This window comes from Balaenoptera physalus (genome assembly GCF_965194825.1).
Source record: "Balaenoptera physalus genome assembly, chromosome: 2".
In the NCBI taxonomy this organism is placed as follows: Eukaryota; Metazoa; Chordata; class Mammalia; order Artiodactyla; family Balaenopteridae; genus Balaenoptera; species Balaenoptera physalus.
In genome coordinates, this window is record NC_138883.1 from 150,451,910 (window position 1) to 150,469,593 (window position 17,684).

The 17,684-nt window shown below is 42.7% G+C and overlaps 1 protein-coding gene across 7 annotated transcripts in view; it reads right to left on the reverse strand.

Annotated features, from left to right (window-relative positions):
- Positions 1-17,684, reverse strand: part of DIP2C (disco interacting protein 2 homolog C) — a 364,119-nt gene that overhangs the window by 122,440 nt on the left and 223,995 nt on the right. For all 7 annotated transcript variants that reach the window (XM_082442364.1, XM_082442363.1, XM_082442368.1 and 4 more), the window contains 3 exons: positions 13,313-13,522; positions 2,668-2,802; positions 115-234 (listed from right to left, as the gene is read on the reverse strand). In XM_082442364.1, coding sequence (XP_082298490.1) covers positions 115-234; positions 2,668-2,802; positions 13,313-13,522 — 465 coding nt within the window. The remainder of the gene's footprint in view (positions 1-114; positions 235-2,667; positions 2,803-13,312; positions 13,523-17,684) is intronic.

Sequence of the window (17,684 nt, forward strand, 5' to 3'; positions counted from 1 at the left end):
CCAGGAACACCAAGATTACCGTTCTTAAAAAGTCAAACAGCCTTGGTAGAAAAACACTATACTCTATAGGGTCACAGAAACACTGGACGAGGGGGTAGGAACGGGCTCTTTCACCTTCCAGCAGTTCTTCAAAGTCATCGACGAAGAATTCCCGCAACGGTGGTCGTTTGGGTCGTTTGAGGGTATTGACAAGCTGCTGGATTTTTGCTGATACCCGGCTACTTACAGGCACTCCTGAAAAACAGAACCATGGGGCAGGTGGACTGAGCATGAACCAGCGTAAACAAGCAGCCACAGTAAAAACAGCCGTGACAGCACACCCTGCCCCATCTCAGGGCTGGGAGCCCCTCAGTGTCACCTAAGATGACTGCTGCTCAACGAGAGCATTCCGAGGTGGACGGTCTCAGCATGTGACCTTGCTAGGAAGCCTCGAGAGAGGATAAAGATGTAGCAGAAATGATTCCCTTTTACACTGTGAACTGTCCTGCTCTGGTGACCTTGGGAAAAACTCCGGACAAAAGACTGGGCTCGGTCCCACCTCTATTCCTAAAACAGGGTCTGTCATCTCCTTATTAATACCGTCTCAGGGTCCTCTGTGTCCTTAGGGGTCAGAGAGCTGATTAAGCAGTGAGACCCTCCCCAAGTCCCAATCTCCCCTGAGACCACCTGTGCTCGGCCTACAGCTGCCGCCCCTGAAAGTAAGGGGACTCAGGTTCTACAAGTGCCGCTGGCAGGCCTTGTCCTCTTGCAGGTAATGGCCAGGTCCCCCCTATATGTCTTTCAGACCCACTCTCCTGAGTGAACATTTAGGCAATGCATTCTAGAAGCACAGCAATTAAAAGTCTCTAAATTCAGTTTCTGATATAATACAGAACTTACATATATTTATCCATGTGCACTGAGAAAAACAGACCCAACCTTATAATACATTTCTCATGACAATAAATGTGACATCGTTTTCAAAACTGAATAAGTGAAATGATCAATGAAAAAGGCATGAAATTCAAAAAATTTTACATAATCCAAATAAATGAAAAAATGGAGCACCAAGATGCTGAATCCGTAACTGGATCACACGCACTCTCTGCAGGCAGATTTCATTCCTGCTGAAAGGTGCTTGGAAACCTGAACCTGGTAAATACGAAGGCCTGGAACCTTCACAGCTCTCAGACAGAAGAACCACAACCAGAGAGGGTTTTTCCCATACTGACCGAGGCAAAGCCCTTCCTCCACGGCACAGTGTCACAAGAACAGAACTCAGCTTTTGGAACGAGTATGACAGAATTCAAGGAAATTTTTCTATCAAATAAAAACCATTTTAATAGACAGTCTCAAAATACTCTATGGGCACTTTCAGAATTGAGACATTAAATATTTTACAATCCTGAAAATATATAACCCAGATTTCTCAATATCTAAACACAAAATTTCCCCATTAAATAGTCCCAGTTAATCTGGTTTGGTTGAATCAGAGATCATTTCACAAGGCCACTGGTGCTCCAGCTTAATTTAGAACACACACAAATCATCCTAGGACCCAGCCCAGAGCTTCTGATGTGTTAGGTCTGGGGTGTGGCCCAGAATCTGTTTTCCAACAAGTGCCCCATGTGGTTCTGGTACGAGACACCATCACAGCACTGGACTGGACAATAGATGAATTTACCTGGGGGAGCAGGTGAAGATGATGAACTTCAAAGACAACAAAGTTACTAAAATGGTGATGACAAGAATAATAGTAATGACCAATTCAATAAACAATGAACTTAGTAGAGGACTAAAGCAAACCTTGATACTGAGAAGCATTCCAGGGAAACCAAACATACTGGAAACTGGAGTGACTTCAAATGTACTAACAGAGAACCAGAACCCAGCGACCTTGGGCTCTGACCACAGTGAAGAGGCATCTGCCTGTTAGAGGCTGGGTCCAGGCCTCCTCATCACCCCCGAGTCACAGTGTCACGGACACAAGCATAGTGGGATGGATGGCACACAGAGGCTATTTTGGCCATCTTCCAAGAAAATAACACTTTATATCATCATCGGGTTCCAGTCTAACTTTCATGACTCTGGAAGGTCAAGGAAAGCAGAATAAAGCATGACGTTCATGTTCGAGTCTGTCACTTTAGGATGGGTAACAGGAATATGTTAGAGCATACCAAGATGAAAGATTCAAGGAATAAGAGAGAACCCGAATGGCTGTATTTATCAAATCACCAATACTTTTTCCAACATGGAGGAAAAAGGACCGTCTTTCTTCCAAAGTCTAAGGCACCATTCTGCCCATCTCTGTCCATTATTTTGGTTGCGTTTAGCTCCATCTTGCCCTTCCAAGTAACCATCCACAGTCTTAACACCTGCACTAATTTTCTAATTGTGGAATCAACATTATTCATTAGCAAAAACATCAGAATTTTATCAAATCTTTTTCTTCTCATGACAAAATTTCTACAACGTTGACATTTTTCCTACAAGGAATAACTCTTGGCCCCCCTGGAGATAGTTTGCACTTCCTGTTACTATGCCACCTTCTAGGAAGGCTCATAAAGAACCTGATGAGTCAATGAGCCGACTGTGTCACTAGAAGAAACACATCCAGTCAGGGCACAGAAAGGCACGTTAGCAGAACTTAGAATTTACAAAGGAGGAAAAACTTGCTGGAAGACATACCGTCGCCAGTCTCCATGAGCTCGGCATTGCCATACTTTGGGGCTGTTCTTGACGTTGTAGAGCCCTGCGGCCTTTCTACTTGTATTGAGTGTTCTGAGGTGTAAGTGGTTACATCGGGAGGTGCAGAGTGATTTTCTGTAAAGAAGCAAATTGTAAGTTTTCTGGTTATCATGATACAGTTATTCTGAAGGCTACGTAAGCAATAAGGTTTCAAAAATGCCACATCCTAAGAAGAGAAAAAGATTCTGAATCAAAAACTACTATAAAAATCTAGCATAAAGATGATCTTTACAATAATAACATCACTACAGGTGCCACATCAATGAATCACTGTAGCACTTTAATTAAAATAATGTCTTCAACTGGCCAAAGGAAAAAGACACTGTAAGTTATGTGTTCATAAAAGAGTAATTTTCTTGTCAGTCATAGTAGAGGCAGTTAAGAGCTCAAGCTTTAGATGCAGAGAGGCTGGGGTTTGAATCCCAGTTGTGCAAATTCTTGAAACCTTGGGAAGCATCCTGACTTCTATACCTTGGTTTCTTCATCCATCAAATGGGAATAATGGCAACTACCTCCTTGTTGGGTAGATTAAATGAGTTAACATATGTAAAGTACTTAGAACATTTCTTGATAGAAGGTGAACATTTAGGAAATAGTAGCTATTTTATTATTTGTTTTAGCATGAATAATACTGAACAGTCCAGTCATTCAAAAAACACCGGTTTACAGCTAATGTGTATGGGGTGCCGTGTTCTGCACAATGAAACGTACAGCAGGCCTTCCCCATAACATTACTTGATGATAAAGTTAAGCACTTAAATGGTTAAATGGGGAAAGCATGATTTTGTATTTATTAAATAAGACATTAAGGAGAGCATGTCAAATGAGAATGTCCATGTCATTTTATACATACTAAGTTCTAATAATGAGTATTATATTATTAATTTTGATTTGTTAATCCTTACTAGATAGAAACTTGTCAAGATTCTATAGTTCCACGTGATAGAAGCACAATATTTTATGCTGTTAAAAGGGGAGCAGGTACTGGAAGGCCTTTCTCCTCTGTACACTGCCCACCTTGGCACTACACGTGAGGGCCAGTTTAAACTGTGAAATCACTAACATAAAGCACAAGAATGAGGAAAAACAGAGCACCGAAGAGATCACATAAAGAACGCTGTTTACAGACTGCGCTAAACTAGAAGCCGGGGTGTGGCCTGTCGACTCCGCTGGGAACATAAACGTCGGGGACTCAAATTTTAGCCGTTCTGCAAATGTCTGGAAACGACCTCGAGAAGCCCACAGGTACTCATTTGAGGGTGCAGGTAATTTTAACAAGTAGGCAGATTGGCAAGTACCCAATACGCCAGAAGTGAAGACTGACTTCTGTGTCAGTGAGCCTGCGTATGTTAAGGGACATTACACTGAGTGAGACTTGAGGCCAAGGAATATTAATCTGAATTTCTAAGCAAGCTTCAAACGTAGCAACCAGCGTGACCAACGCAGGTGCTTGGACTCGGGAGACCCTCAGTCCTGGGCACAGTGACCAGTAAGTGTGTGGAAATGTGCACGGGGGCTGAGGGCTGGGCTGCCAGGAGTTGCCCAACTGGTCCTCAGGTCCGCGTCTCAGAGCTGATCACCTGGGACCGGTTACTGACCTTCCTATGCCTCGGTTCCCCATCCTGTAAAAGGGGGTGACAATGACAATGCCTACCTCTGAGTTACAGTGGGGATTACGTAGATAAACAGATACAAGCACTGGCGTCACCAGGCACACAGACAGACATGCCAGGAGAGGAACACATGGGCAGCTCTCTGCACCAACAACTATTCTTCCAGGGTCTGAGCCTGGAGATCTCTGTGAAGATAACGATCGGCATCAGCCCCTAAACACAGGCCATCAGCAGAGAGTCCAGCTCCCCATTTCTCATCTCCCTGTTCCAGAAGTGTCCAGCCTGTTATGGACTGAACTATGTCTCCTCAAAATTCACATGTTGGAGTCCTAATCTCCAGGACCTCAGAAGGTGACTGTGTTTGGAGACGGAGGCCTTTAAAGAGATGATTAAGGCAAAACAAAGCCACTAGGATGGGCTCTAATTCAATCTGACCTGGTGCCTTACAAGAAGAGATGAGGACAGAGATGCCCAGAGAAGATGGTTGTCTACATGCCCAGGAGAGAGGCCTCAGGAGAAACTGCCAACATCGTGAGCTCAGACTTACAGCCTCCAGGATTGTGAGCCAGTGAATGTCTCTTGTTTAAGCCGTGTTTAAGGTGCTTTGTTATGGCCGCCTGAGCCAACTGACACACACCCTTAGGGGCAATTTCTTAGATCTTAGCCCAGAAAAAGAGTACCTGTGAGAGGGAGGAGGGTGTGGCTGGGATGCTTTATCAGATCACTGAGGGGAAGAGCAAGAGGCAGAGAAGAGGACCATTCAAATGACCTCTTTAATATTTCAAACACTGTATTCATTCTTCTCATCTCCTCTACCTGTGCTTTTGCCAAATAGACTTTATTTCATGTTTCAAAATGATCTAATTCTCCATGGCTGAGCAGTTAACTCCCTGGGGCCCCATATTTCAAATAAAAATATAATAGATGCCAATGTATGATGAGCAACATTCCAAATTAGCCACATAAAACAAAAGCAGCTAAAATCTAAGTTCACTGCGTTCCATTTTACTCAGGTTTACTTGTGTTTACGTTATGCTGTAGATGCATCATTGGTGGCAGCCAATGAGTCTTTGTGTTGGGCAGCAGACGTACTCACTTCCACTTTGAAGTTGGGAAAAATAACGATTCCAATACATCTGGTGATTAAAAAATAGGAACAGTGACAGCTGCATGACTTCAAAGTGCTTTCCAAATTTATGTTAGCTCCTCTCCCCCTCCCTTTCAAACTCCCCACATATGCTGTCACTGTAGGATTATAAGTCCAGCAGCAGGCTTCTGTTAGGAAGCCAGAGAACATTCTTCCATTGCAGTGATACATGGTGCCCTATTTTATTTTAATAAACATCAGGATTCCAAGTATTTAACTCTGTTACCTATCTTTTGCGAGTATTGAAAAGACCTTTGTATGTAACAGATGCTCAAGAAACACTTGCTGACGGGTCAGAAAAGGTAGGGTCTGGTTGAAGGTGCAGGGTCAAAGGTCTAAAGTGCTCATCAGCCCCAGGCATGAGGCCAATCAGGTCCATATGCAACAGGAGCATTTCGAAGATTAAGAACTCTCATCAGAGCGGGTTCGTATCTTCTGAGCCAGATGACCCACTGTTCCTTAGATCAATTTCCCAATACTTTCAAAACCAACAGAAAAATAGCGGCCAACCTTCCAGCCACCTATCAGGTGTCACCTCCACTGTGACTGCCCCAGAGCTACTGTGACACCTTTGCATCTGCTCCTTGACAGGTGGGTCCTGTCTCATCCACCCCTCTATGGCTTTTGCTCCCAGCAGCTGACATGGGTTCCTTAAGAATCTGGAATCAAGGCACAAGGGGCAGGTGGGAGGGAAGTGTAATTCACCCATCTTCCATGACGGTATCTGCTGTTTTGGAGCCTTCGGTACCAGGGGTCCCATCTCACTGCATCCCCCTCCCACTCCGGATTTTAGCCTGTTACTCTTGCCAGCTATCCACACGTTTTGGACAGCTGTTTTGGCCATGACCGTTTCAGGTTACTAGCTGGTCTTCCTGCAGCTTTGTGTTGGACATTCCCTGCTTCCTTGAACTAACTACTTCCTCATCTCCTGCTCTTGCAGGCGTCCAGCTCAGTGCAGCTCCTGTGTCCTACTCAGATGCTGAAGTTGTACAACACCCAGCTCATGTCGTTTGCACTCTTCAAATGTTGGAGTGAAAGTTCAAAGAATGAATGAACATAAGAATGAATACACTGGAGCACTTGACGACTAGAGATAACATGTTTCTGGTTCTCAGATCGCTGAAAAGCAGCTTTCTTTAATTCTAACTATATGACTGGGAACCTCAGGGATCAGTGGTCAGAGATCCTACTTCCCAGCCTGTTATTTTTCGGTCCCCAAATAACTTCTAAATTAAGAGAAGAAAAAGAGGAAATCTGGTTTTCACATGTAGAAAGCAACGTGCTTGTGGTCTGCTAACTGATGATGGATAAGCAGAGACGAGTTCAGAGGGACCCAGCCTTCCATCCATCAACAAGGCCCCTCCCGTGTCTCCTACGGTCTGTCCAACCTCCACAGTCACTGAGCAGAAAGCAATACAGGCCCTCAGACCACCCGTCCACCCAGCTGCCCTGGCTTCCTAAGATGACATGGCTGTGCCCTCCACATGGCAGCAGAAAACCAGGTTCCTCAATGAAAATATGGAGGTGACACGTGGTGAAAGGCATCTGCAACGATGCTGAAGGAAGGAGCTGGCCTCACGGCAGAGCATCCAGCTCGGCTGCTGGAGACGCTGCTCAGCTGCCCACTGCACCGACCCATCTTCCACGCGCAGCTCATGAGAAGAGCAGGACTTCCTCTTTGGTTTCCCCAGGAACGTCCAACCTCCCTGGCTCTGACAGAAGCCCCCAACAGGAGAGCTCTACTGGTGTCTCACCCATGTGTCATATTGACCCATGACAATATAAGTGAGGATTTATTTCCTTAATCCTTTAATAATCACTCAGGGACAGAACAGTATACTCTGGTTACCTGTGAGAGTGTGTGTGATACTGCTAATGGCGATTCACAGCTGCTTTTCAAATTTGCAGACTAAACCTGGAGATAGTTAGAAAGGGCTCAGTGGTTCTATATTCAAACATTTCTCTCAGCCAAGGCTCTCAGAGGTTGACTTTAGAAGCATTACACAGATTCTCAGACCTGGAACGGCCTCCCTCCCACATTTATGCCACAAAAATCCATAAAGATGGGACAGTTACCGTTAGACACATTTCGGGATGTTCTAGTATCAGAACAGAAATCTTTAACTTCAGACAATAGTTTCTTGACTTTTATATCTGCAAATTCAAATTCATGCTGAAGGGCTCCAATCATCACAAGCCTGTACAGACCACAGTCCCAGAAGGATTGTGATGGGGATGCTGGAACTTTTACTGTTTATGCAAAGTTTAATTGCATTTCTGTCTGCAAGGAGCTCTTGTTCTGTTTTTAACAAGCAGGGCCAAGCTGGAACACAGACACTGAGGAGGGAGCAAGACTGGAGTGTCACGAGCAGGTGCTCCTACACCCGACAGACAGGAGTCTGGTTCCTGCTGACCACCCACTAGCTGGGTGCCCTTGGCATCACATCCACCTTCCTAAGCCTGGGTCTTCTCACCTGTGGAACAAGAGTGCTGCTACTCGCTCCTCACCAAGTCTGAGGGCACAAGCGACACTGCACCGTGACATTCTGCAGTGACGGTGACACTGCCATCCTCGCTCTCAGGCCCAAAGGCTCCCGCTCTGCCATTTCTCCCCTTGCGTGGGAATCCTTTCCTGTCATGAGTTCCAAGAAAGAATCTGTGAAACTCATGGCATTAGGTGTAAATGACTGCATTTGAACATCGGGAGAAAGAGAAGAACTGAATAGACATCTCTTTGTTGTGTGCACCAGCGTGTGAGCAGCAGGCTCCGAGGTGTTCCTGCAGCATGGAGCAGGCACTGGATGAAGGGTTAGGACACTTGTGGGTCAAAAATCTTTACTTTGATTCTAAGTATAAAATCCAAATAAACAAAATCAGTTTCGAGTGGCAAAAATCCCAAAGCATTTTTGGAGAAAAGAAACCCGAGCAGATCTGTGCCCTAACAACATCAACAGGGCAACAAGGACAATATGAACGGGACGGATATGAGGCTGGAAGGGGCTGCAGCACTGAGATGGGAGGTGAGGTGCCTGGATGCAGGGTCCTGGGAGCAGTAATGGAGAGGAAGGAGGCCTGCAAGACACATGGTAGCCAAACGCTACCAAACAGGGACTCTGCTGGTCTGTGGAAGGAGGAGCCAAGGACGGCGAGGTCTGGAGCCCGCTCCTGGGAGTGCAGGGCCTTGTCAGATAAGCCGACCTGGGGACACAGCGTAGGTCTGAGGTGCAGGGTCAAGAGGCACTCTGAAATGTGGACGGGTGAAGGAAGTACAGATCTGAAGGTAGTGAAAGAGCAGATGGCCTTGAAAACTGTGGGAGTGGATGAAATGGGCAAGAACACAGAGAGACAGGGTGGGGAGAGGAGCCACCAGAGGAGAGGAAAGGACAGAGGGGGAAGGAGAACCAGGGTGTGGTGCAGGCCGGGAGAGGAGGGAATGAGTGATCATCACAACCAAAGCTCCGGTTCACCGATGGGGGAAGCTAAGATACAAAAGAGAAAAGACCTGAGCTAGCAGATTTGGGAGGAGCCAGAATCTAGAATGAGGATGAAAAGATGAGCCTTGGAAAGAAGGAGCTTTCTTCCCCAGAAAAGGAAACATGGCAAAAAATGAATGGAGAAAGACATGGAAACATCTCAGCTGGAAAAGGATCACTGGTTAAAGATGTTCGACAAGGAGACAGAAAAAGATCCATGGTGACATTCACTCAGTTTCAGTATCTGTGCAGATCTCAGCTTCTTTACGAACTGAGCAAGACAATGCAGGATTAGAAGTCAGACCTAGGACTTAACTAAAAATTCCCCCAGTCATGTCGGCCAGTGAGAGATCCCTCTCTCTTTTAGTACCGTATCACCCAAAGAGCCACAAGAAACACGCAGTAATTGATGGAAGAGTCCCATCGGCCTTGTGTTACCTAATGCAAATTTTCTTTTCCTGCTTACTTTTTCAATAGTGTGGCTTCAAACCCTCTAAAACAGGAGTTGGCAAACTATGGCTCACAGGGTGGTCTGTCAGCTGCGTTTTTAAATGAAGTTTTGCGGGGGCATAGCCATGCCTATGGTTCATGCACCGTCTTCTGCCCTTGAGCCAGCGGAATTCAGCAGCGGCCACAGGGACTGCATGGCCCACAAAGCCTAATATCCACTCTCTGGTCCTTTCCTGGAAAAATTCACTGACCCTGCCTTCGAATCATGACGCTCTAGCTGCAGGGATGCCCCAGCCAGGTAGGGAGGCGAAGGTATAGCAGGGAGACCCCAGCCCCAAGTGTGCAGGCTTTGCTAATATCACCATCCTCGGTGTGTAGTTAATATTTTAAGACTGTAAATGTCTGAAAAGTATTGATAAAGAGATTATAAAAGAATTCTTTGATACTGTGGATGATTATACATAAATAAATTAGGGTAATTTATCACAACGGTGGCTATGCAGCCCTCTGAACAAATTCCCTAGAACACCAAAATCTAGGTCCAGACAACAGCTGCCAGGCTCCAGGCTAACTATGCATCAAGCACATGGGGGCACGTCTATCTGCTTACCAGGATCAGATGCAAGAAACCTGATGAGAATTTCCTTGCGGATACAAACTGCACACACCAAAAGCGGCATTCATGCTGATGAATTCTAAGATAGTCTGGAAATGGCAATAACTTCTATGAATATCTGGCTAATGACAATACACCCCCAACACATGCAGATGAAACCGGAATGTGATAACATCTCAGATGTGTCAGTTACAAAGGGTGACACAGACCTTACCTATACATCTGGAGCTACAAAATAAGAGAACAGCTCATGTAGAAGTCTCTTTAATTTCCTGAATATACAAATTTTGATTCTGAACATACAACAATGTTATCTATTATGCTTTGTTCTTATTTCTTAATCTAGAAATGTATTAATAGTTTCTCTTCAGTTTCTCCATTTCTATGTAGCTTACTAATTCCTATAATATTTTACTCTAGTACCTTTTACAAAAATGCCTCTTGAAGTTTCAAAGTGTTGCTTTAATTCTCCTGGTTACTCTAAATTATGCTCCTTGACTTTTGATAATGATAAATATTTTAGAGGTGTTGATCCTTTCCTTTCCAACTGTCTTAAGAACATGACATGCACAGAGGCTCTGAATAAACACCTTCTGGTTCTCTGTCATTGTGGAGAGAGGGCCCTCAATGATGTGCAGGCCCTGTTCTGTCTAAGCTGCAGGGAGCCGTCACACGGCACGCCCATCTTCTTGTGTCACAAATGTGCACATCTCAGGCCTTAGCATCTCAGGATGGGGAACGTCTTGAGCCCTCATTGTCAGTGTTTTAAGTGTGAATAACAACAAGCAGAGCCATAGGAGGAAAAACCACCTGGACGGGGACCGCATGGTATGCTAAGCCAGCCTGATGGGAGATGCTCGTGCGGTGTCCCTGTCATGCTGTCAGGATGGACCCACAAGGATGCAGGATTTCATTCCAACAATCACAAAGCAGAAGTACCATCTACTTGTGACTGCCTCTTCATGGTCTTTAACCGCTTGTCTTTCCTCTACCCTTTGGGCAAAAGAGGTTTCTACAGACTCTATCCAAGTACTTCACCTTGAGGGACCAGAGGTACTACAAGTTGGTGGTTTATTTGACCCTAAATTCCTTAAAACACAGACATACCCACAATATTTTCTTATTTGTAGGCTTCTGATAGCCTCAACAAAAGGTTGAACACTGCCAATTCTGACTTTTTACTTCTTTTGCTTTTGCCACAGGAGTAAAATATTTTAATTCTCTTTTTCTTATTTTATTATTTTGCCACTGCTTTCTTTCAAAAATTTTTTTTCATATTTACAGAAAATTCCTGAATACTCTAGGAACTTATCTATGTGCCAAATTAGAAATTACTGAAATGTCACACACTGAGAAGCTATATTTAGGTTACACTGAGACTTAACGTACCTGAGTAACGCAACCTTTTATAGTTTGGATAAATTTAATTCTCCATGCTATAATTTCCTCCAATATTCCACATGTAACTACATAAAGGGAGAAACAAATGCAGGGAGTAATTTGTTCAAAATTATGTGTTTCTCTTGGTAAGATTCCTGATATTTCCTTAGAAGTGTACTCAATCAGAAAACACACATTCCTAAGGTAAGAGCGAGGGGCAGAGGTGGACGGAGTTCCACGTCTCCCCTGCCCAGGTGGCTGCCAGACAAAGCACACTGACAGAGCCTCAGGGCTATCTCAGGTTCCAAAACACAGAGGAAGAAATTTTAGCATCTAAAGATCTTTAATGGTCATATAAATTTCTGTTTAATTTTTATCTATGATTTCAAATAGAGGTTCTCAGTACACATTAACCAGTGTATGTTCCTGAAAACGTTTTAAACTGAAATTTAATACTACTACTTTGCATGTGAGTGTTACTTTAAAAACTGTGAAGAATTTTCCTATTTTCTCCTTTTTACTCGCAATGGGTACAAAGGAAAGACATTATCATTCCTTTTCTTCCCACTAAAAAACTAGAGCAGGGAATACTGACTTCTGAAGAAGCCAGCAGCTGTTAACGTGAGAACTGGGACCAGACCCAGCCCTCCCGACCGGCTGCCTGTGTCCTGCTGGTAGACAACCATTCTCACTGCTGATTCTGAAAAGGCTGTTGCTTTTAACCTCAACTTCATGCTGAGCAAGTGCCACTGGGGCCAAGTCCTGAGAAGTCAGTTTGGAATTCCTCTGACTCTGTCAAGTAGCCAATAATCTAGAAATACTTTGAGTCTGAGAAGCTGGCAGAGTATTTCATTCATTCATTTCACTTACCTGTTTTCTAAACGTGGATTTTTCGGGTAAGAGGATAGATGTGGGAGGAGGCCGTGCACCTGCCCTGTGCTCGATGATCAACCACTGCACAGGGAGGTGCAGCTTCCACGTCCCTGGATGCGGCTGACCCTGGTCCACCCCATTTGAATGGAGAACATACTGAACCATCTTGGCACCACATTCAAAGCAAGTAATTTACTTTGTGAATAATTCTTTATTGAAATGTTTAAAAATCTCAATCCACAGCTGAAAATGGATCAGGCAGATCTGGACCTCATGCTGTGCCTTCCACACCAGATGAATGTGGTGCAGTGAGTGGCGGGCTAGGGTGCAGGCAGAGAAACAGGACCCTTACTCACCCCCTCCACGCAGCCCCCTGCTCATCCAATATGCTCCTTTCCTCTAACAATTCTCACTTCATCTCCTGTTTTACACTATTTCCAAACATCTTACCAATGCTTCCTAACTCTGTGCTTTTTTAAATACAGAGGATCCCATGTATCATGGAACCTACACACAAAGTAACATGAACCACCCCAGAAATCTGAACGCCTATGGCAGAAAACCATATAAGCAGTAGTGATGAAAGCCTCCCCTTCCTAAGTGACTTCCAAAGTAAGGGCAAACTCACTCTAAAGTCCCCAGCCTTGTTTATTAGCATAATTAAAATTTCATTTAGGAGCATATTTTAGCATGAGGAGAAGAAAGCATGTAACCAGTTGCATGAAACCATGCAAGTTTCTCTAATGAGCAAGAACGCATTCCTCTACAAGCAGAAAACTCCTGAAATTACAGCTGTAGGAGACGTCTGGGATGTAAAGAATCGTAAAACCAAGGGTTTCACAAAACAGTAAAACCAACGCAACAAAGCAGCCCAGGAGCGGGAGTGGGGCTCTGTTCTGTCCCTCAGATGGATTCCATGCCCGAGATGCGCAAATAGAGAAATTCCAAAATAAAAAGGGCAGGGTTACTCAGCAGCCACTCAGACATAAGGACAATGAGAATAACGCAGACGACTGCCCAGCAGGGCACTCACCTATGTGCGTCTGAGCCATGACGTCAGCCAGCCTGTGGGCGGCGCCACTCCCCCCACTCTGGGTGGAAGAGGAGGAGGTGGTGGAGGTGGTGGAGCCGTGGATGGCCTGGCTGATCCAGTGCTCCATGTTGATGCTGCCCTGGCTGGAGGTGGGGGTCCCCTGGGAGTCGCCCTGCACCGAGCCTTCGTCTTCCGAGCCAGAGGAGGTATCTGTGGGAGGGAGGTGATCAGCCATGTATCACAGCCAAGAAGCACCCCCAGGCTTAGTCCCTCTCCAAACACTGCAAACACAGACCTACCTCCCACACTAACTGATCGACGACCTTTGAACACTCTTGAAAAATCACACGCTTTTCAGATGACAAATTATTTTTCAGTGTAGTGAAGTCTTCATCCAAAACACCTTACATATATATGTACAGAAAGTTTTGACATTACAATCTCAGACAAAGACATACTCACCAATTTCCTCCACTCAAGAGTTTAGGGGAGAAACCAATGTCTTCTGTGTACTCAGACATCAAGCGAGAAGGCCAGGGTTGTGTTTTCTAAGACACTGAACTTTCAAGCGTTTCAAAGTGTGATGCTCTGTAGCCCTTCTTTACACCGAGGTGTTTCTCTGAGTCATGTGCTATTTTAAGTTCCATGTGAGTGTGGCAGGTCTCATCCTCCTGCCTCTCCCAATGAATGACCTGGACTTCTCTACCAACCTACATCTAAAGACTCTGCCTCCTCCTTTCGGGAGGACAGTAAATCACCACACTACATTCTGTGATCAAACTAAATAAATGCATTTACTTTTATATTTGTTCCTTATAAAATTTTTTCATTATTTATTTATTTTGCTATCTATGAAAACTGTATCTTGGATTGAGCAAAAACATGTCACTTTTTGCATTAAAATTAATGGAAATAGTATTCATTTAATAACTTTTCACCTAGAAGCAAGGTTTTCAAGAACAAATCATTGTATACTTGTTATTTAAACTTCAATGTAAGAATGACATTCAAGATTGTACATATAGGTGAGTTATGTGAGATGCCAGGAGGGAAAAAGGATGAGAGTAGCTCTAGAACATTTACTGAGAATAAGTGAAAGGGTAATTTGTCTTAAATCAAGACATAGGACTTTTTCTTTTTTTAATGTTAACTTTGCTGTTTATTCACTCATTCATTCATCAATACTTATTAAGCACTTACTAATGTATTAGGTACTGTTCTTTTTTTTAAATTAATTTTTATTGGAGTACGGTTGATGTAAATTTTACAAGGACTTTTTAACACAGCAATATTTGTAAAGTATATTTACATTGCATTTTATTATCATTGTCATGTGACCTACACTGTCTAGAAATTTTTTACAAGTTTATCTATTAGAAATTTGTTACAGAAGCAACAATAATATTAGAAGGCCAACAGATTCTCTTCCCTTGTCCTTCCCTCTAAAATAACTTAGAATTATAATTTACATAAAAATAAAATTTATATTTTTGGAATTCAGACCTAAGAATTTTTTCAATTTTTTTTGAAATTGTGGTAAAATACACATAACATAAATTTTACCATTTTAACCATTTTTAAGTGTACAGTTCAGTGATATTAAATACATTCATAATGTTGGACAACCCACCCCATAACTCATTTCACCACCATCCATCCACATAACTCATTTCATCTTGTAAAACTGAAACTCTGTCCCCATCTAACAGTAACTCTCCATTGCCCCTTCCCCCCCATCCCCTGACAACCGCCACTCTACTTTCTCTCAGTGTAATTCTGACTACTCTAAGTACCTCATGTAAGTGGAATCGTACTTTTGTCTTTCTGTGACTGGCTTATTTCACTTGGCATAATGTCCTCAAGGTTCATCCACTTTGCAGCATGTGTCAGAATTTCCTTCCTTCTTAAGGCTGAATAACATTCCATGATATGTACAGACCACATGTTGTTATCCATTCATCTGCTGTGGACACTTCGGTTGCTTCCATGTGTTCGCTGATGTGAATAATGCTGCTGTGAACATAGGTATATAAATATCTCTTTGAGAGTCTCCTTTAAATTCTTTTGGGTATGTACTCTGAAGTGGAATTACTGGAGCATATAGTAAATTCTATTTTTAATTTTTTGAGGAACTGCCATTCTGTTCTCCATAGAGGCTGCACCTCTATGCACCTCATTTCCACCAAGAGTGCATTAGGGTTCCAATTTCTTCACATCCTTACCAACACTTGTAATTTTCTGTTCCTTTTTTTTTTTTTTTGATAGTAACCATCCTCATGGGTGTGAAGTTGTATCTCTTTGTAATTTTGATTTGCATTTCCCTAATGATCAGTGATGCTGAGTATCTTTAAGTGTACTTATTGGCCATTTGTATATCTTCTTTGGAAAAATATCTATTCAAGTCCTCAGACTTAAGACTTCTGAGAAATGTATACACCCGTATATCCATACAGAACATTACCACCTCCCCAAAAGTTTTCTCATGCCCCTTTACAAATCAATCTTTCATTTCCCACCCCATATTTTCATAAGGAAACTATAGAACAATATCATTCATGATATAGACACTAAAATCCTCAAAAATATTAGCAAACATTATCAAGCAACATATAAAATGACCAAGTGGTAACCAAGATTACACATATGAACATGAATTAAGGTTAATTTGACATTCAAAAATGAGTTGTTATATACCATATTAGTAGAATAAAGAGAAAAAAAAAGTAAGTTAACCTTAAAAGTCAGAAAAAGTATTTCACAAAACCTAACACCCACTCATGATAAAGCCTCTCAACAATGCAGGAATGGAAGGAAACTTCCTCAACCTGATGAAAGGCATTCATGAAAACCCACAGCTAACACTGTATATACTGGTAAAAGACTGAATATATTTCCCCTAAGATAAGAACAAGGCAAGAATGTCCCCTCTTGCCACTTCTATTCAACGTTATCCAGCAGGTTCTGGCCAGTGAACCACAGGGAAAAGAATAAATTAAAGGCATCCAGATTAGAAAGGAAGTTGTAAAACGGTCTTTATTCACAGATGACATGATCTTATATGTAGGAAATTCTAAGGAACACATGGAAAAATTCTTGAATTAATAAATGAATTAGCCCCTTCTGCCATGTAAGGACACAGTGAGAACATGACCAACTATGAGGAAGAAGGCTCTCACCAGACACTGAATCTGCCAGCACCCGGATATTCTCAGCATCCAGACTACCTTTGCATTGACAAAGTCATCAATGTGCCCAGCTAATTTTCCAGTTATCCTTGAAGTGGGGGGTGGGGGGGACTTAATCAAAATTTGTTGAGTGGAGCTTCCAAGAAAGTTCTTTAATGGGGACTGCCTCTGCTGCGAGGACTAAAAGACAGTGGGACAAGATGAGTTTCTGCAGTGGGACAAGCACACACAGAGTGAGAGAACCAAGATATCTCTTATCAAAGCATATATGCATCAATGCTCTCCCACACCCTTTTCTGGCTGGACAGACCGCAAATTATTCCCACCTCCCAGGGAACAAGCACACGTTGATCTAGTAGTCAGAAGTCAAAATCCAGCCATCCAATCAGTTAGCATGCGTTGTCACTATGGCAGGTGAAAAGAGTTGCATAGTTATACATCTGACTTCTTAAATTCACAGGACCACCAAAAAAAGATATGAAATATCTTTATAAGATATTAGCACTGAACAATAAGGGAATGAAATTAAGAAAACAATTCCATTCATGACAGCATCAAAAAGGATAAAACACTTAGCAATATATCTAACAAAAAATTAAGACAATACCTAGTAAAATCCCAGAAGGCTTTTTTTAAGAAATTGAAAGCTTATTCTAAAATTTATTTGGAAATGCAAAGGCCTGAGAATAGCCAAAATAATTTTGAGGAAGAAGGAGGACTTCATTACCTGATACTAAAACTTACTATGAAGTTACAGTAATCAAGATAGTGATATTAGCACAAGAATAGGCATATATTTCAATGGAACAGAAGTGAACCCAGAAATATTGTCTTACATTTATGGTCATGGTCAATTTATTTTTGACAAAGGTCCCAAGATAATTCAATGAGAAAAAGATCATCTTTTCAACAAATGGGCTGGGCAACTGAATATTCACGTATCAAAAAACCAAACCAAAATAAAAAACATAGATCCTTATCTCATGCCATAAATAAAAATTAATTCAGAATGGATCACAGGCCTAAGTGAAAGAACTGAAACTATAAAATTTCTAAAACTTCCCAAAGCACAATCCATAAAATAACTGATGAATTGAACTTCATCAAAATGGAAAACTCTTAAGCTATGGGTAACATAACAAGTCACCACTAATTCAGTGGCTTACAACACTGCACATATTTATTAT